General features: G+C 33.8%; 1 protein-coding gene across 1 annotated transcript in view; it reads left to right on the forward strand.

Moving 5' to 3' along the window:
• Positions 1–21,865, forward strand: part of LOC105383917 — a 43,542-nt gene that overhangs the window by 2,945 nt on the left and 18,732 nt on the right. Inside the window, exons 2-3 of the mRNA XM_048631386.1 lie at positions 20,164–20,536; positions 21,213–21,685. Of these exons, the coding sequence (XP_048487343.1) occupies positions 20,332–20,536; positions 21,213–21,685 (678 nt within the window). The 5' untranslated portion in view covers positions 20,164–20,331. The remainder of the gene's footprint in view (positions 1–20,163; positions 20,537–21,212; positions 21,686–21,865) is intronic.

A 21,865-nucleotide genomic window follows, 5' to 3' on the forward strand; every position in this document is an offset into this window, starting at 1 on the left:
AGTATATTTATAAATGCACAGTAACACTATACTTCTGTTAATAATACCTACATAATCACGGTCGTATGTTACCTAAAGGCATCAAAAGTGTCAGTCATCTGATACCAGTCAAATCCAATATCTTTGAACATACTTACTTACTTATGTACCTACTAAAGGTATTATTAATATGTAGTAGGTATCAAAACATATTCAATGTTTTAAGGAATGGATATAATATGAGGTTTGTGACTTTGGCAAAGTACTAAAGCTTTTAAGATGACTGGTACATACATACACTTAACATATCAATTTTTGGACATCAGCAGATCTAAGTCTGAATGTAACTTAGAAACTATAATTCTAAAAAACAAATTGATCGTCTTTCATGAATGGGAGGGAGAAAGAATTTTATTTTTTATGTATTTTGACATTCTGATTTCATCTTCGGGGTTAGATATAAAATGCTGCATACGTAGGCTTAGTATACCTTTTTGCAACACCCTGTATAAACGGTACCGTGCAGCGTCACAGGCAGCATCGCATATTCTCGTGCTAAGAGCTTTTCCAGACTGTCGAATTTCGGCTTATTGATTAAAGGAAAGCGTCCACGTATTTGGTATTGTACGTATCAGCCCGAACGAATTGTCATAAACGTATGGAGAAATGACGTCACCAATGCCGATGAAGTGGACGCACTTGTGTGAATTTCTATAGGTACAAAGAATTCTGAATCCGATGCGTCTGTTGCAAGAAAGTTGGACCCTTACCATTCCATAAACATACATGCATTCCGTATAAGTGTAAGTAGAAGCATATATAATAAAATTCGCCTCTGTCCTGTCTACGAAAGTTTCTTTCAAGAAAAAACAAACGAACGAGTGAAAATGGCGGCCCAACTTTTTGTCCTTCTCAGAAAGTAGCCTAGAACATGGTCGAGTAAATAAAAAAATACGTAACTATTTCAAAGATGCTCCAAGCTTCGCTACGGTTCCACCGTTTGAAGTTGGTTTTGCTTACGAGCAAAAACTTAAGGTTTATTTTGTTCTTGATACTATTTATTATTCTTCTCCGTACATTATAAAGTAAGTATGTTTTGTTGGGAGCTATTCCATCAATGTCAGCGGCAAATTGAAAAATACCAACATAAATATTTGGAAAGATCCCTTGTTGTATTCCTTACTGATACACATATTAGGTAATTTAAACATAGATAATATATTTTTACTTAGGGACTTAGATATGCACGAATCATGGGAATGACACTAGCGAATAGCCTGGCTCGCCAGTACTAACAATTGTAGAAAAGTTAGTAAAACCATTTATTTAACATGATATTTATAACGTTTACAAGTAATAACATAAAATAAAACGCCAGTAAAAATAAACTATTATTTCTAGGTCCGTTAAAGTCACACCTAGATCTTTTACCTGCCCATAAACTAACTCCTAAGCTATAAAAATATTTTCCTGTTCAGCAAATTGGTTCAACATTACCTTTCACCGTTAAGAAATATTACCTACAAGAGCGTTTATTCTCTTGACGATATTTTTCCCACTAGTGCTTGCCTGATAAATGCCTTTTACACAGGTTTCTGAAAGCGCCGTTCTTTTGTTTTTCACCCTCGACTTAAACTCGTTATAATTTATGACCCCAGACTGGAATCAGGGCGGCCAGTCTGCTAAATTTTAATATATTGCATGTCAATAAGTGTTTTAATTGGATGCATTATCCATATATGTAGGTATATCTGTTGATTACTTTTTCGTTATTTTAAAGTTTTAGAATACTAGCTGTTCCCGCGAGCTTCACTTCGCCTTAAAAAGTTTTTCATGGGAATTCCGCGATTAAAAGTAGCCTTTGTTCTTTTTCACGGTCTATACCATCTGTACACCAAATTTTTATTCTAACCCGTTCAGTAGTTTTGGCGTGTAAGAGTAACTGACAGACAGACAGGCAGACACAGTTACTTTCGCTTTTAAATTATTAGTTATTATTATTATAGTTTGTTATTAACGGCGATACGGCTCGCAACCTATCCCGTGAGTACAAATGTACAGCGAAAAGCGTGTGACTTGCTTGCGAGTCACCTCTGACTACCCCTTCGGGGATTACAGTCGTGAGCATAATGTATTATGATAGTTATGATTTAATACGTAAAATCGCAATATCAAATCTCTGGGAATTTTGGCGAAATATTATACACTAGCAAGCAATGAAAAAGTTCCACGGACAAAAGCACAAAATTACTTCTTAAAAAAAGATTAGCTTAATGAACCCTTCTGCAACATTGAATTGGAATATTTAATAGCGAATCAGTATAATACCAACTAAAAACGTTATTATTTTGTTCAATTTTAAAAGTTTTTTTTATAAGTTGCCCTTTTTGCTGTCTGTATTTTGAAAGTAGATCTTTTCGATCGTGACTGTAGTATCTGTTTTATTTATTTTCACGTTGTCATTATGTATAAACTATAGGAAGTAGGTACTTATTTTACGAATACCCATGAGCAGCGAAATAATAAAAACTCCTTTCGGCTTCCTAAACCACTTTTGCTACACACGTATTACCATAACCTGGCTTAGCTATTCCTAGTTTCCAATACCACGGTAGCGTTATGCCATTAATATCTAGATACAATGTACAATTTGGCAGACATCCAGAAGCGTCAATCAGTGTTCGGCGAAACATGATTTTCATATTTGAAGCCATAAATTATAGATAGGCTTCTATTCATTAGCAGTCTTGATTCTAACAAGCCAGTGGTACGGCTTTTGGCTGATAGATTACTACATTATTGTAGAGTCAAAGAGTGCCCCCTAATAAACTTAGGTAATAAACTGTTTTGTTCATCTATGACAGAGAATTTTGTAAGATTACAGGCTACTAGTGTGTATATTCTGTGTAAAAAGTATCGGGACTGCGTCAATAAAACAAAAAATGTTTGTTATTCATCCAAATTTATTTTATCACCTTCAAACTATGCTCCTTCAGAAACGCCAACGAATTATCCAATCATCACAACATTTTTTTACTTCATTGTAGTACTGGACGCCCTACATTTAGGTTAATTAGGTTTAGGTTTTTATTATATCTACTCATAGTTGCATGTTAGTTTAACTAAGCTGTTGTAAATATAAAAATGTTGTGTTCACCTATAATTGGGGTACATACGTGAACAATTCTTGTATAAAATAATATTAAAACCTTTATGTATGATATCCTGTTGGTGTAACCTTATATATAAATAAATAAATAAATAAATTTCTTGTGCTGTACCTACCTAATACTACCTAATACATATCATCAGACAGTTACGTGAGACGTTTAACATGTTTTTATTTTAGTTTTTTAAGTAGGGTGTTTCAAAAATGGTGTAGGTAGGTATAGTTATCCGAAATGGGATGACTCGGGGGGTCAATTATTTTTTTAACACTTTGCGAATAAAATGTTTACCTTGTGTTTACTAAATTCAAGAGGTATGTACAATAAATTGATTGTTGAATAAGCAAATGAAAACGATTGCTATATGATAAAAAAACATGACATTAGGTCACTCTTTCTAATAATGATTGAGTTAAACATGATTTATGCAAAAAGAAGAAGGTATAATCGGTATAAAACTCAACTTTTACTTTGAGTTTTCTCCTTGATATAACGATGAACTAGAAATTTTAATTCTGAACTAAAAACTCTTTAACTTTTTAATGATGCATCTAAGTCTAAAGAAATGCCACTTTGTTTTCAAAATACTGAAGCCATTTTTACGATAAACACTTCAGAATTTGAAGTATTTTTTCCAAGGACTGTAAATGACAAATATTCAATTTACAGTAAGAAGACAGGGTTATTGGCCGTTTAAATGTTTTTCTAAAACACTTTCATTGGTTATTTATTCATTGCAAGAAACAACTAAGAGTAAATAAAACATTATGTAGATGAACTAACACTTTATTTTCTATGTGGGTACCTACATTACACACAGTGGCAGTAAAAAGGCCAAGCAACTTGAAGAAAACATGAATGTTAAAGTGGGGAATTGATAGCATGCAAAGTGAAAATATTCATGTATGCAGTCTTTGTCATACACAAATATATTCATAGATGTCACTGGACACTCAATATTTTGGACCTCTACGGAATATGAAATGTGTGCAGATCCGCCCGTTTCATGTTTTAAGGTGACAATTGTCTGCCGACGGCAAAAAGTTGCAGCAGACGGCAGACGTATTCGCATTGTGATTACTGGTTTCTATATTTATAGTGTTGTAAAAGTGATAAACTAAGCCACAAGGGAGTGAATCAGGTGATCATTCAGAACAGCATTTTTTCAACGAGGGCGAAAAATTATTGATTTCTTTTCCATTTAGTGACACAAAGTACCTATCTATACAGAAACATGATTTATTTTCTCGAATTTTGAAATTTGTTTATTGATTGAGTCAACTACTTTGAGTCCACTCCTTTGGGTTTAGTAACACTCTGTATAAAGGATCCATTTGGTAGCTGGCTACAATTACATAGTCCACTCTTATATATGCAATTTCTTGGTATTAACATCCAATCGTCATAATTGAGCTCTATCACAAAGGTAAGCGTCCAACTATTAGGTATCGTACGTATCGCACCAATCGGATTGACATAAATGTTTGGAAAAACGATGTCGACAATGCCGATGAAGTCGACCTACTTGTTTGAATTTCTATACAAATAATACTGAACGCGATGCGTCCGTTGCGTACGACGCCGAAAGGTAGACGCTTACCTTTATCATGTACTTCACCCCAATAGTGATGTTGCGAAATGTCGCGTCTTATGCAATCTTATGTAGTCCTCTATCAAGTTGCACCTTAACTTGTGCTAGAGCAAGGCAAGACTTCAAAGAAAATACTGCTCTTTTTCGCGGTGCTGTTCGGCTTGCTAGAAAAATAAAACTAGAGTTTTACGAAGAGACGGGCTGCGTTTGTTTTAGCCTAGATGGCAGCTACTCACGAAGGTAGGGCTAAATTATATTGTTATATACCAACTTTTTATTGGAACACAAACTTTATTTTGACAGTAATTATTGTGTAAACGTACGCTTTCAGCTGATTCAATTTTATTAAATTAGGGTTATGAAATAATGTTTTCCAAAATAGTCACATAATATGTCTAAGAACTTTGAATGTTAGTTATAATCGGTTATAATCGTTAATTCATGGGTTTGTTTGTAGGTTTTATGAAGCCTACGTACATATTATTTATTTATTTATTTAAACTTTTTATTGCATACACATAGAAACATACAAAAATAGGTACAGACAGATCATTACATTTGTCAGTCTATGTAGACAAAGGCGGACTTATCGCCTTAACGCGATTTCTTCCAGTCAACCTTTATGTATACCTATATACTTTTCTATTTATTAATAATGAAAATGGGATCTTATTCCGTGTACTAAGTGCTGTAGTCTAAATTCGATCGTACATTAATTCTAAATGTAACGTTGGACTCACCAAATTAATTCTCCCTTCAAGACAAAGTGATAAGTAAATTAAAAAGAAGTAATCTTCTCATGGGAAAGCACTTTCGGAATTGGAAAGGAAAAGCAAATTACGTTATTCAAACCAAAACGAATTTATTGAACTTCAGTTAAAAAGCTCTTCTTTATGTAAAGGTTTTTATAGGACTAATAAGTGACTCTTATAGTGAGAAAGTAGGCTTGAAATAACTGTGTCTGATGGAATTTTGACTTATAATTGATCAGGTTTTTAGCTCTATTTACACTCACGAGCACGAGCAATAAAAAATACACCATTAACGTTCCATACCTACATGTCACTGAAAAAGTTCCATCCACAAAATGTCGACACCAATTTAATGTCCCCATTTTTTTAAACATTGATGTAATTTTTCATTCGGCTTCCTTGACTCCTTTTTCAACATCCTGTAGAAGTAGTGCCAAAATCCACACAAATTAGTGATATCAAATATGCACTTCAACTCCCGCTAAACATAGATCCAACATTTTTGTGGTAATTAATACAGTAAATATTTAAAAGTAAATAAAGAGATGTTTAAAAACAGCGTAGTAAAAATTGTATCTTCAGAGTGTTTTAATGGCTGTTTAAAATGCCCCGACGTACTCAGCAAATAATTTATAGAGGGTAGAGACTTGGAGAGAGAATAATTTATTTTAGATTTTGCTCGACTGCTTATTTCTGGTTTCCGTTATAAATTTGTGGTTTATTATAACCTGACTACTGCGAAAAGGAAGGTTCCGTGTTCTTCATAGTCTGTAAGTGTGTGAAATATTTTAGGTACTTACTATAAAGAGTCGTGGTGTCATAACGGACACGGCTTCGGCTCTCATTCTTAAGGCCATGGGTTCGAATCCTGCCATGTTCCTACCAATCATTTTTTTTAGAAATAAGAACTTTAAGTAGGTACAATTATACCAGGAAACCCTACCCTTAGTGCATTTTAGTGTGTACTCATTAAAAAACGGCAATGCGGCACCTATTATGCCTAATTAAATAATTACACTCACAGGCAATGAAAAAGTTCCACTCACAAAATGCCAACAGCAATCTTGGAATCCTATTTGACCAAAAACTAACGTTTAGAGACCACTACGATCACATTATAAACAAAGCTTATGGTATGCTAGGGTTTGTAGTGAGATCTACAAAAGGCTTCAAAAACCCAAATAGTTTTATTTATTTGTATAACGCCCTGATTCGGATTGTTCTGGAATATGGCTCTATAATTTGGTCACCACATTACGCGGTGCACTCTGAACGGATTGAAGGAGTCCAGAAAAAAATGCTCCGAATTTTGAGCTTCAAATCAGGTTACGGTCGAAGTTTGATTTCATACACTCAGCGACTAGGTCAATTTAATGTAACACCTCTTTATGTTCGTCGCATGCATCAGGACTTATTATATCTCCATAAAATTATCCATTCCGTTATAGACTCCCCCACATTGCTGTCATTGATTAATTTCAACACTAAACCAAACCCCCGACATCCCAAACCATTCCACCTTCAATCTTATAAAAATAATATTTCATTTTTTAACCCTATTGCAAGAATGTGTCGTCTATATAATGATTATGCCAGCACAAAAGATTCTGTTGTTGATGTTTTCGATCCAAAAGTCATCAGATTTAAAAGGCAAGTACGAATGTTAAAATTTGATACAGAGTAACTATAACTATATTATTATCATCACTTTTAAGTTTGCATGAAAGTTTATATTTTTAATAACTTTATATTTATATAGTACCTAAATTAATTCACCTACTACTAATGTATAATTAAATATGTATATCTAGGATGTTAAATTAGTGCTTTTGTTTACATACGCTTTCCAGGATGTGTATACATACCTCGGTAGTTGATCTAGATTGTATCTTAGAAACTTAAAACTGTGTACCATGTTTTGATTAACTGCTGTTTTGTGTACCATATTGATAAATAAATAAATAAATAAACAGCAAACGACATTTTTTTTTTCAAACTGTATAAAATTTGAACAAAATATTATCGTTTTTTGTTGAAAATATCCTGATGCTCTGTTAAATGTACTTCAATTAGCCGTTTCCGTTTAAGAGTAAGTAATTTGTCAATTTTCTCACTGTATGTAGAAATTATGACTGTACAGTATCATCAATTATCTATATCCAAACGTTGTGAAACCAGGGCCTATAGCAAAGTCAAAATTAGGGTCAAATTCAATTCATTTTCAATATAGGTACCTAGGTTGTACAGACGTTAGTAGTATAGTTGTACTTGTGTACTACACAGGGATACATGTAGTCAATTCATTTTATTGTTGTTAGGTAAGCTATAGAACAGGTTGATGTGGATTGTGTATTAGGTCCGTGATAAGAGGTTTACAAACTAAATCGGATTACCGTCTGTTGTATAGACGTGATTCGTAATCCTGTTATTAAAAACGTCCGGTTTTCTGTTCGTCGCTTATACGAGCAATTTTGTAAGCCTTAAATTCAGCGTCGAATATTCGTTTTCATTTTTATTTTGAAAATGTGAACGTTTTTTTTTATAATTCCTAGTTTTTTGTGCTCTAACTTGAGTTTTCCCCAGTATAAAGACTATTGATCCTTTTATTCAAGATCAGTTTTAGAATCACTTGTATTGATAGGCTTCAATAAAAGTGATTCTAAATCCGATCTTGTATTGATAGGCTTCAATAAAAGTGATTCTAAAACCGATCTTGTATTGATAGGCTTCAATAAAAGTGATTCTCTTCAGGATATAAAATACCTTAAATAATTGTTTTCGATAAAAAAAAGTATCTTCATCTTATTTTACAGTTCGTTATATATATATCTTGATATCTTCTTACATAGTTTTCCTGTAGCTGCGATGATTACAGTACCTTCTTCCTCTTTCTAGCCTTTTCCTTATTTAGGATCGGCTTCGTGCGTCATGTCACGCCATTTTACCCTATCTTCTGTCATGTCCTCATTCACCCTGTATTAGTTAAGTTAGTACCGAATTCAATGCAAAAGTTCCACTCACAAAAAGCCACCAAATGACCCAAATTTTTTCAAACATTTTATTTAAAATTTGAACAAAATATTAGGTACCGTTTTTAGTTGCTAATATGCTGAAGCTCTGTTAAATGTACTTCAATGTTGCAGAAAAGCGCCATTAAGCTAGCCTTTTCTGTTCAGGAGTAATTTGGTGCATTTCTCAGTGGAACCTTTTCATTGCCCGTGAGTGTAGTTAAATCAGTGCCGATTCAAAGGTAAAATAAAACAGTCTGGCGCGAAAAACCATGAAACAAATGAGCTAATTTGCGGTTGAAACCCACGTAATGAAGTGTTTGCGTGATCTATATCAATGTAGATGTAGATACTATTTTATGTCGGTAAATATGATTTCTTTTTTGTTTTACCGTGACGGTTTCTTACAGGTTTGTTAAAAGAGGAAAATTTTTGAGCGTTGTAAAAATTCACGATATTATTTCCGAATAAGGAATACTTACATAGTGAAGTAATCGTGATCTTTGTGTATATAGTGTGTCTAGTAATATCAAATATGTATAATAATATGGGCATTTTTATGAGATTTGTTTAAATTTACATACAAAATGCATAAATATTATAAATTTTCTACCATAAATTATGAAACTTTCAATTAGGTAAAGATATTAAACACCTCACACTTCAGTCATGTTAAGTAATACCGCAATTTCCTATAGGTATGTATCTCATAATACCATTTCATCGCGAAAAAAATGTAAAGAAAGGCACATGAAATTTAAATGGAGTAACAAAATAAGACGCGCATAAAAGGAACTTAATTCCCAAATTCGTATTCTCAAAGAAGCAATATCCATTACAGAATTTCAATACAAAAAAATATAAATATATACCTATTTAAAGCGAAGATTCTCTTGTAAAGATCGTTTCTGGAAATTCCTTAATCCAATACATTGGCAGGTGGGCCGGTAATAGGAGAAAATTTAATTTCGACGCTCAAATCAGTGCGAAAAGGTTCGCCCAATGGACGTAATAAAGAGATCGGCTCGAAACGTTCCAGATTTGAAATTGTGTCGTGCCTTTTTACGTTTACGTTTACGTGTGGTCACCGTCGTGCAGTGAAAGCCAATTAAAATGGGACACTTATTTTTCATAACTAAGGGCGTCTTGCACAACAAAGTTAAATAAAATTAAATAGTTTGTCTCTTGCTCTGACAGTATGCCACAGCAAGAGGTCATAGATTAAATTTTATTTAACTTTGTTGTGCAAGACGCCCTTAGCAAGTCTCAAATAGCCAGTCAACGATAGAAGCAAAGTTGATGAGTCAAGATGACAATTATTTGTATACAAGGTGTTCGGCACATAGACTGCAAATGGCAGATTCCAATTTAGTCGTTCGGTCGCTTTCAAACTAAAAAAAAAACTCAATAACTGTTTATTGTCTTAACAAAAAGTAACTAAGTACCTAACTAATATTTGAAGCCTCCTTTTAGGCGTTGGAAACGCCTGTGCCAGGAGACTCGGCTCTTCCTGTTAAATATTATCTAGACCTAACTTAAGCGTTTATTTGTGATTAACAATATTCGCTTTACATGGTGGAAATATGGCCTTGAAAGTAATAATAACTTTTTACATGCCCAAAAACGCACACGTACATAATATAGGTACTACATACATACATGAATGTTTTCTTATTTGCTTTACATTGGAGTGACTCTACATTTTTCTCTTAGGAGTACAAGTACCTATAGTATGTTTGATAGTGCCGCGGTACAACATATCGGTAAAATTTTAGATTAAACTAGTGGATTAAAAGAAATAAATAATTGTTTTCTAGGAACTGTATGAGTGATTGGCACTAGGCACATACATGTACACACAATGTACATAACTCACGTTCGTAGAAAAAGAAAATTTATTACAGCTGTGTTGTGACATGGTTATACATGCAATTTACTGAAATTTTCCCGCAGTTGTATTGTAACAATTTCTCTGAAAGACTGTAGTTTCCTGAATTTTAATTTCAGCCTAGTTTGTCCCACAAACAATATGAGAAACTATTTTTTTGTTTTGAAACTGCTTTTTAAAATAACAAATCTATCTATTTGGCCGTCAGATCACCGTCAAATTTCCACGAAACAGTCAACAGCCACTTGTGACACAAAAACGATGCGAAACCCACCTAATGCGTCACATTCCCTCTCACTCAAAAAATAATCCGTGTCATATCACATGTAATATTCTTTCATAAATCACTCAGAATGATTAACTGTTTTATTTATGTTACAACACGTGAGCACAATATAAATGATGGTCCCGAGGGAAGAAACGCCAGGATGTAGTACCTTCCAGTTCCCACATAAATAAATAGTTACGTAAGAGAGGTTACATTAGAGCCAGTAGATTTTGTTGTAGTGTTGGAAAAATGCTGCGCTTCTGATGAGTGGGTGAAGTTTTGAACTATACAGGGAGAGTCTTTGGTAGATGCACATCTGAAAGTAGGTCACAGAGGTCTTCATTCTGAATTACATTTCTTATAGTTACTTTGGGATATTATTGTTATCTGATTCTTTATTGCACAAATATAGAAATTTAATGCAGAAAAGGTGGGCTTAAAGCTAAGAACATTTTCTACCAGCCATCCTTCACGGAAAAAATATTAATAAAATAATACACAAAGTTACGTAAACAATTATTGATTTTTATGGGGTGTAATTTTTTCTTATTCTACTACACTCACAGGCAATGAAAAGGTTCCACTGAGAAAAGCACCAAATTACTTCTAAACGGAAAAGGCTAGTTTAATGCTGTCTTATGCAACAATGAAGTACATTTAACAGAGCATCAGGATATAACCAACTAAAATCGGTAATATTTTGTTCCAATTTTAAATTAAATCTTTGAAAAAATTGGGTTCGTTTGTTTTTGGCATTTTGTGAGTGGAACTTTTTCATTGCCCGGCAGTGTATTTCGTTTGAAAATAATGCATCTAATCGAACCTGGCGTAAAGGCCCCCATCACTCTAACTCATTTATCTTTGTCCATAGCGAAGGGAATCCTTTTTCAAAAGTATTTTTAAGCAAAATCTCTATTGCTCTCTAATGCTTCTTCATCGAGTCGCTACATACATATAATCCAAACTAATATTATAAATGCGAAAGTAACTGTGTCTGTCTGTATGTCTGTTACTCTTTCACGTCAAAACTACTAACGGATTTGAATGGAATTTAGTATACATATGGTCTAGACCCTGAGAAAGAATATATGCTACTTTTTATCCCGGAATTCCCACGGGAAAACTTTTTAAGGCGATGCGAAGCTCGCGGATCAGCTAGTTATAAATAAATATAAGTATGTAGTGACATCTCACACACGGTCCTCCGACCCCAAACTAAGCAGAACCTGTGATATGGGTGTCGGACAGCTGATATATCTTCACAAATACATAGATAGATACAATTTAAATGCATAAACGTAAATGCTAATCAAACAGATGTTTGCTCAGGGCGGCATTCGAACCCGCGGCCCCAAGCTTCGGAAGCAGCTTCACTATTGCCATAGATAGCTACGGTGCCGTCCATTTAAAGCTATCGGTAGAAAAAATAATCATAACGAATAAATGTTGCACACAAATAACACTCACGGGCAATGAAAAGGTTCCACTCACAAAATGGCGACACTAAACCAACCCTTTTTTTCTAAAATTTTATTAAAAATTAGAACAAAATATTGCTGTTTTTATTTAGTAATATCCTGATGCTTTATTAAATGTACTTACTTTTATATTGCAGAAGGAGTCATTTAAGCTAGCTTTTTCCGTTTAGGCGAAATTTAGTGATTTTGTCAGTGGAACATTTTTATTTCCCGTGAGTGTATAATAATAACACAAACCTTATACATATACATTTTCAGAAGTGAATGTAATCAAAACATTAGCATTCTCTTATCGGAACATAATCTCTTTATAGAGGTCAGGTATTTATGTTAATTTCAATGTGTTTGAAACCTTTATCACACCGGACCTATTACCAATTTAAAAGTTCCCACATTATTCGAAACATAGGTAGGTATATTTTATCGTAATCGACAAATAATTTAATTTTAGATTAGTTAATCTAAACCTCCTGGTTCTCCTTTTAAAGGTTCTTTATACTTATGAAATAACGACACACAATTATGTACTTATGTAGGTACCTCTATTTTTTAAATTTAGAATGTGACCTGAATATTAACGGTTTTTGTTGGTAATATTCTGATGTGCTGTTAAATGTACTTGAATAGGTATGGCAGTAGACGGCGTCGTTACGCTATTAGTCTTTTCCATTTAGGAGTACTTCAGTGTCATTTAGCAGTACACTATCGTCACAGGAACTTTTTCATTGCTCATGAGTGTAAAAGTCTTCTTGTTAATGATGTGTTAAAAACTTAAACACTAAACATAACCATCTTTATTGCTTAGCTGTACCTACCTACCCGGGTAAACATGCCACTAACATGAAGTTTATTTTCTAAACCGCTGGTCACAAAGGAAATTGAAAACCGTTGCGTGTTATCAGAAATATGAGTTCGACTTTACTCAAATAATATTGAGGCAACGTATTTCATTGGCTAGTGAATGATAAAGCACAAGCCATTTTTAGCGAGGGTTTTTTCATATTCATGCTGTTAGTAGGGTATAAGTCAAAGGTTTTAACCCTTCGATGAAAAATGCGGGTATTTTGTGATTGACTGACATTAGGTATATACCAAGCAGACCTGGCGACGCACGGTAGTGGACGAAGCGAAAAAGATCGGGAAGTCTTGGAGTGAAATCAAAGGCGAAGCTCAAGACAGGTTGCGATGGAGAGTCACTGTGGACGCCCTCTGCCCCATCCAGGGGACATAGGATACTAAGTCAAGTAAGTCAAGTGACATCTCACACACGGTTTTCCGAACCCAAACTAAGCAGAACCTGTAATATGGGTGTCGGACAGCTGATATATCTTCACAAATACATAGATAGATACAATTTAAATGCATAAACGTAAATGCTCATCAAACAGATGTGTGCTTAGGGCGGCATTCGAACCCGCGGCCCCAAGCTTCGGAAGCAGCTTCACTATTGCCATAGATAGCTCTACGGTGCCGTCCATTTAAAGCTATCGGTACGAGTACAAAAAATAATCATAACGAATAAACGTTGCACACAAATAACACTCACGGGCAATGAAAAGGTTCCACTCACAAAATGCCGACACCAAACAAACCCATTTTTTTCTAAAATTTTATTAAAAATTAGAACAAAATATTGCTGTTTTTATTTAGTACCTAATATCCTGATGCTTTATTAAATGTACTTACTTTTATGTTGCAGAAGGAGTCATTTAAGCTAGCTTTTTCCGTTTAGGCGAAATTTAGTGATTTTGTCAGTGGAACTTTTTTATTGCCCGTGAGTGTATAATAATAACACAAACCTTATACATATACATTTTCAGAGGTGAATGTAATCAAAACATTAGCATTCTCTTATCGGAACATAATCTCTTTATAGAGGTCAGGTATTTATGTTAATTTCAATGTGTTTGAAACCTTTATCACACCGGACCTATTACCAATTTAAAAGTTCCCACATTATTCGAAACATAGGTAGGTATATTATTTTATCGTAATCGTCAAATAATTTAATTTTAGATTAACTAGGTACCTCTAATAAGAAAATAGACGAGGTTCTCCTTTTAAAGGTGATTTTCTTTACACTTATGAAATAACGACACACAATTATGTACTTACCTCTATTTTTTAAATTTAGAATGTGACCTGAATATTAACGGTTTTTGTTGGTAATATTCTGATGCGCTGTTAAATGGACTTGAATAGGTATGGCAGTAGACGGCGTCGTTACGCTATTAGTCTTTTCCATTTAGGAGTACTTCAGTGTCATTTAGCAGTGCACTATTGTCACAGGAACTTTTTCATTGCACATGAGTGTAAAAGTTTTCTTGTTAATGATGTGTAAAAAACTTAAACACTAAACATAACCATCTTTATTGCTTAGCTGTACCTACCTACCCGGGTAAACAGACCACTAACATGAAGTTTATTTTCTAAACCGCTGGTCACAAAGGAAATTGAAAACCGTTGCGTGTTATCAGAAATATGAGTTCGACTTTACTCAAATAATATTGAGGCAACGTATTTCATTGGCTAGTGAATGATAAAGCACAAGCCATTTTTAGCGAGGGTTTTTTCATATTCATGCTGTTAGTAGGGTATAAGTCAGAGGTTTCAACCCTTCGATGAAAAATGTGGGTATTTTGTGATTGACTGACATTAGGAATATACCTAGGTCCGAAACGTCTTTGCCATAGGCAGGGAAACACGATACCCATTTTGAACTACGTGATATATTTATTGTGACCTGTATTCTATTTATACAAGTATATATTTATAGTTTATTATTATATTATTTCTATTTATGTATTCCATTTATTGTTAGGTACAGCTGATATTCATATGACGACAGAATGGTGTAGTGGTTAGTGACCCTGACTGCAGGCTATGCCGAAGGTTTGATTTGGGTTTGATTTCCGGCCCGGGCAGGTATTTTTTCAGGGACAGATAATTGTACTCGTGTCTTAGGTGTTAATTTGTACCTATATCATTTGTTTCTATCTATGTATCTGTTCATAATATAAGCTGGCAGATGCTCATATTACATGCTCTTGGGGTCAAATGGCCGTGTGTGAGATGTCCCACATATTATTATTATTATACAGTAAAGTTGGCTCGCAGATTTTGTATGCAATGTTTACTGAACTAAGTAAAATATTACAACATTTAACATCTAATGATTCAATAAAATAAGTATTAAAGTTTATACTGTAACAGAAATCACAGCTCTACTAAACCATTACGTCAATAATCTGGCTTGGGGTTGCGGTTAGTTAAAAGGTATTAAATACTTCGGTGACTTACCGTACTTTAGTTAGTCTAATAATAAACGTGGAAAATACTAAAATAGATTGCAATCCATCTCATACTTGTTTGGTGAGTCCAGTGTAGGCGTTGTATAGCCGGTGAAGTTTAATAGATTTTTGGCACAAGTCTAGGATATACAATAAGCAGCTGTTGGGTTTTTAGGTTTTTTTTTTATATTCCTCTACAAATTAAATAGGTACTCTGTAGTTGTACTAATACCAGCTACGTAAATAAACAAATAGATAAAGGCGCAGTAATCTAACACACGACTTAAATAATATATACCGGCTATATTTATAAGTATAAATAGGTACAAACATACATAATATGGTCTTGTTCATTATATTATTATACTATTTGTTCTCGTGCGTGCATGGTTATTTAAAGGTCTTTTTTTACATAAACCATACACCAAAGGTTCGAAGCTTTCATAAATCGAAAGGGCATATGGACCGGCTATGATGGAAAGCATCGATCGGGAAAATCGTGCTTTCTGATAAAAAAAGGTTCCACAGTGCAAAGATATTACACCGCAACTTTGGATTTAGGTCATAAGTAGTTGTAAAAATCTATTTTACACACTTAAAAAATCTACCTGAAAACAATAAAATAGCACATAGGTACCATTATCATCAAATATTTTCTTGCACAATCCATTTTTAAAGGCCTTGTAAAAAACTGTATGGACCATGTCTAATCGTATAGACTTTAGTAATGGAATACCGTTTGACAAAGCTATCCTTTGCAACGTTGGATTTTGAAACAATATGTCACTGTAGAGTTTAGTCAAAGAGAAGGATTTTCTTGTTGAGTGAGTACACCGTCCTCAATCGGATAGTGATATTGGTGTGATAGAGTATGGGCCTCGAGTCATTTTAAACTGAATGTAGTCTAGAATTACTCAGAATTTTATTTAAAAAAAACATTCTCCTCCTACGGTAGTCGGGTAAAAAGTCAGTTTATGTATCTTTATGTATCTTTTTTGTAATGATCTATTTTAGTCTTGATAGCCTGCAATATTCATACCTAATAATCTAATTATAATAGGTAGCGACATGAAATCCTAAAAAGATGAACGTTCGTGATAGAAATATTACTAATAATAAGTACATAATTATTCTTTCGACACTACGACCTAATTTTCTCTTGAGAATGATAAATTCAACACTATATAAATTATAAATCTACAAAATGCAATATCAATAATAACAATCGACCATCTGTTATTTCGTATCTTTCAAACCCTTTCTACTTATTTAGCAATCTGTACCTATATTTCTCGCAATTTCACTTACCGAATTTCCAGCTTGGCATAAATCAAACCAATACACAAGTATCAATCCAAAAAAAGTACTAACCGTTTCCACGTTATCCATTTCTCCACCGGGAGTAAAGTGCAACCTCATTTTCTATAGTACTTTCACAATTTTACATCATAATATGAGTGCTGCATTGAGCGTTGGGCCAACGTTGGATTTTAAAACAATGCATGTACCAACCGACATCGTTGTGAACGCCGTGGGCTAAAAAGAAAGAGATTATAGAGTTTTTGTTCGCTATTTCTGCACTTCTTTTTCCTTTCATCCGTTTAAAATCTATGCTTCGCTGATCTGTTATGCTTTTATGTTAATCATTTTTCATCGCTGTATGCCGAATCAATATTTTATATATTTTTTCAGTGAATTTCCCGGACGCAGGTATATTTATCTGATAGGTATACTGAAAAACTTTTAATTGCAAAAAATAAACAGCTGTTCCATACTATACGTTAATAAACAATTTTTTTTCTCCGAATCAGTAATTTTCACACATATAAAATAAAATACATTTATACCTACTGATGACATACATAATTATATGCTGTATAACAGTTTAATAATTATAAAAAAAAATTATAAAAGAACCTTTTATATTCTTTATTTTGATATTTAAAGTAATAATGATACATTATTACTTAGACAAACAATAATAAAAATAAGATCCCAATCACAATATTACATTATTATTGCGTATAGCAAACCCCAATCAATACACATTGGAAGAAGCAACCATCAAAATCTTCCTCAACGATTATGATCGATATGAATATCAAAATAGCAAGCCAACCCCAGCACACCACTAGTCACTTTACCAAATGACGTAATCCGCCTCAGGCCGCAACAAAGGCGACCATTTAATCCAATAGGTCAGAGTCCAAATGTCTAGAAACACACAAGAGCCCTACAACCGACCGTTTCCTTTCAACTAGAAGCCAAAGTGTTAAAACGTACGACCGAGGCCGGAAAGCAATCTTTAATACACTCTTAATCAAATGCGAAGAGCCACTCCTCTTAATTGGGTCGTCAACTAGAATCAAACGTTTGAATATCGAGTGGACAACGGGGTAAACGAAATGAAACAGTTTGCATGGATATTGGTTGGTGTTGTGTGATATACTCTTTGATGTTTCAGTGGGATTTCGGAGCTGTGTTTGTCCACGAGAGAGCTCGTCAAAGGTAAAGTGTAATTGCGATTGAATCGTCAGTGCTGGAAAGTTTAAACTTGTAAATATAGGGAGCTGAAAAAGCAAAAGCTTTACTGACGAGGTGACGAGTAATGGTGTTAAAGAACAGAACACACTTTCAATAAGTATTATTCAAATTGAAGCTATGGTAGGTAATTTCATCTTTGCAAAGTTGTGAATCTGACTAAAAAATGCGAAATCCCTGTCAAATGAGCGTTATTACTGTACCGTATATCCCGACAAATATACGGTTACAGTAGTACACAAATGACGTCATTACGGAACAGGCATTACTGGATTAAACCCGGAATAGACTGATTTCAGATAGCAAACGTGACGTATTGGGTACGTTCGTTAAATTCTCCGGAAATTCTGAAACCAGTGGTGCCCGTAGCGGTTAAACTTCATTGAATTATCTCCCCTTTTGTACCTATACCACTTGTACTGGCGTATGTGTGAGGCAGTCAGTGTAAATTATTGTTGGAAGTGGAATTCCAATGTACTACGTTGGTTCACCCAGGTATCGGAGGGTTAAAGGTCTCAGTTGGTTAAAGAAGTTTTAATCAAAGGAGAGAATAGTTCTTGTGAACATTTCAAAACGAATTTTAGACAAAATTGCATTAGGAAAAACTAGAGAGAGAGAGAGACAAAGTTTGCCCAAGATTATTTGCATCGTCGGGCACTGGAATCGAATTGTTAACAGTTCTATGTCTTTTCTAGCTCTTTTTGTCAGCAATTTCTTGGCTGAAGGATTACGATCAATACAATTGGAGCTTGCAAATCTGCATTTCTGCTTGAATAGATTACTCGGTGGTATTACATTTTTCTTTTCATCCACGACGGATTGGATTGAAAATTCTCGTTTGCCGGATCAGTTTCTCATTTTCAAATTTCGCCGCTTGATTATTTTTTTACCGACCTCATTTGTTTGTTCGGTGGGAAAACGGTGAAAGCAATTTATTTATTATAGTTCTGCTTCGATTATGGTTAAAAGCTTTTAGTTTTGCAGTTTAGTTTCCGGTTGTGTACATAAAGTGTGGAATGAATTTACGAGTAGATTATTTTTAGCTCTATTTTATCGATGAGCTTGTTTAGATACCAACCAAGCTTTTATGTAAAACTAAGAAAACTACTATTTACAGAAATAATAATACTGTTTTCGTTAAGTAGTTAGAATCTACACACAATTAATGTCTTAATGTTGGTATCTCATAAAATGTATGAAAGTTACATAATAATAATATCTACCGCTTTCGGCAGAATCTATTAGTTATTTAACTTTAGAAAAGAAAAGCACAGTTCATGTTTATTAACCCCAACGACGTTTTCATTTTATAATCAAAAGGTAAATTGATGTAAAAGTCAATTTGTCTGCAAAGTAATAAAAAAGTTCAACATTTCTTGATGAATGTTATTTCTTTGTGAAATAATAATGAATGATTAATGACTATTGCGTTTACATTGCTAAATATGTCGACGACATTTTTTATACTTTTATTTCATTTCACTACTTATGTGCCTTTTACAAATACCTACATAAATAATAAAATGTTAAACATTTAGGTAGCTACCTCATGTACTGCAAATCAGCGATGCAATGCTAAAAAAGAATCAATTCCTTACGGTTTTTTAAAAGAAAATACTTTTACAAGAAAGTAACACTATTTATATACGGTAATGGTACCTATAATATTTACTAAGTTTATAAAAGTATTGTAATAAAAACTGATCCCAACATGGCCCTTAGAAACAGGCTTTAGCTTTTCCTAATCCAACGCAGAACTCTTGAGAATTCTGTGCCTCGCACGGCTCGGTACGGATATCTCGTGCTCCACATTTCTTGTATTATGTACGTTAAATGAATAAAACATAAGCATGTATACCTTTCGGACGGATGTTTTTAGTACGCATGATGATATTTTTGTCTTTTCAATTATACGAACGAGGTGGATAAACAAGGATACTGAATCCTTGTTTGTACTTAGGTTTTCGTTTCGTTTTGTATTTGCCTGCGGTTGTGTATTTTATGAATTATTATTTCCCGTGGGATCGTTTTTGAATGCTGCGGAGTCATTGTTTTATAATAATAATATGTAATAATTTCAGTTTGTAAAGAAACTCAGATAATTATAATATGATCTAGAATCTAGAGCTACTCATGTACAAATTACATTTTGACCAATACTGGACCTAAGTCTTTCCTAATAGATTTTTCTTTCTTTCCAGAATGCATCACGGAAATTCACACAACAGTTCGAATCAAACCGAACAAAGATCAAGAAATGCAAGATAGTGAAGTGAACAAAATAAAACCATGACTATAAATTTAAGTGTGTACGAACAACAAGTGCTAGTGCTACCAATGTGACACTCCCTTCTATTAGTGCCAAAACAATGTATTGGGGTAACGAACTCAAATTAATTTATGCAACAATAATTTTAATGTTGGAAATCAACGTAAATACGGGTGCGATGGAGAAAATGTCTTCCATAATGACAGAAAATATGGACGATTTGAAATCGTTGGAAGTCTGTATGGCGAGGAACCAGCAACGGTTGGGCAGTGTGTACGGGAATTTCACGAGACATCATAAAAAAGGTAATATGTACCTTTCATTAAAATTTTTAGAAATGAGTTTTTGTATGTACCGGCATACCTATTTGCATTTTTTTCATTGAACAAAAAAAAAGAATGATTATCTGCACTCTCGCAATAATTATAACATTTTATTCAAAATATTCAAGAATATTATATTGGTAACACACAGTATTATTACTTATAATAATATAAAAAAACACTTGCTTTATAATATGGAAAAAATATATAAAATGTCAGGTTTCGGTTTTACTGCTCACCCTTTACGAGCATTTATGGTATTAGATTACGTTTTCATATTTTTCTGGACTAAATTGAATTATTTGACCTTTTTCTGCTTTTGGATTCGAGACCTTCCCGGAAATGTTGTTAAAACCTTAGTTAAATATTTGAACCAGTCAAATTGCTTACAGAAACTTATCCTAACTGAACGAAATTAATTCAAATAATTAGTAAAGTGATAGATAAGGAAAGCGTGGGTCGTCAAAGGCTTTCATAATTAATATTCAAACTTGATTTGTTTGTCTAAGGCTACGATGGGATGATTGAGTTGAATATAACGAGAATAATCCCGATCCTTAATTTATTCACGCCGTAAACAAACTTATGCGAGTAAAACTCAGACGCAATTCATCATAATGATAACTATTTTTTATTAAAAGAAAATGTTTTCTTACAGGTCACAGGAGAAGAACAACAACAACAATTCCAACAACTGTTATTTCCACAACGGAGCTTGAAGAAACAACAACATATGGAACAACAGATCCAGTTTCCGAAACAACAAATGCAAAACTACCCAAACCTCTCCGCCTATCAGCCTCCTCATTAGAAGATGACTATAATGAAGATAATCATAATGTAGATAAAGAATTAGATGAAGAAATAATTGATATAATAGCCAAAGAAAGGCACGCAAAGCATCATAATAGGAATAAAGAGTTAATACAAGATATAAGTGAGACTCGATCGAGTCATTTAAATAAAGTTAAGAAAATGTACAGAGACTCCACGGCATCTGCTGTGAATAGGTTAAATGCTAAATCTAGTAAGAATGGAATATTTTTGACTGAAAACTGTACTACGGTGTTAGCACAGATCGGGACTATGGCGGTGTTGCACTGCGAAGTTAGTGATATAACGGAGAACACGGTGAGTTAATTATTTTGAATAATTTAACACTGAACCACCAACGAAAGTCAGCAATTAACAATCCTTAGTGCCATTCTCGGTTATCTAACCGACAGGGAGTGGTTTTATAAATTAAACGTCATCTCCATATAAAATTCATGACAGATGTGTCAAAAGTTAATCTTTACTCCCTGGTTATGC

This window comes from Plutella xylostella, chromosome 28, assembly GCF_932276165.1.
Source record: "Plutella xylostella chromosome 28, ilPluXylo3.1, whole genome shotgun sequence".
Lineage (NCBI taxonomy): Eukaryota > Metazoa > Arthropoda > Insecta > Lepidoptera > Plutellidae > Plutella > Plutella xylostella.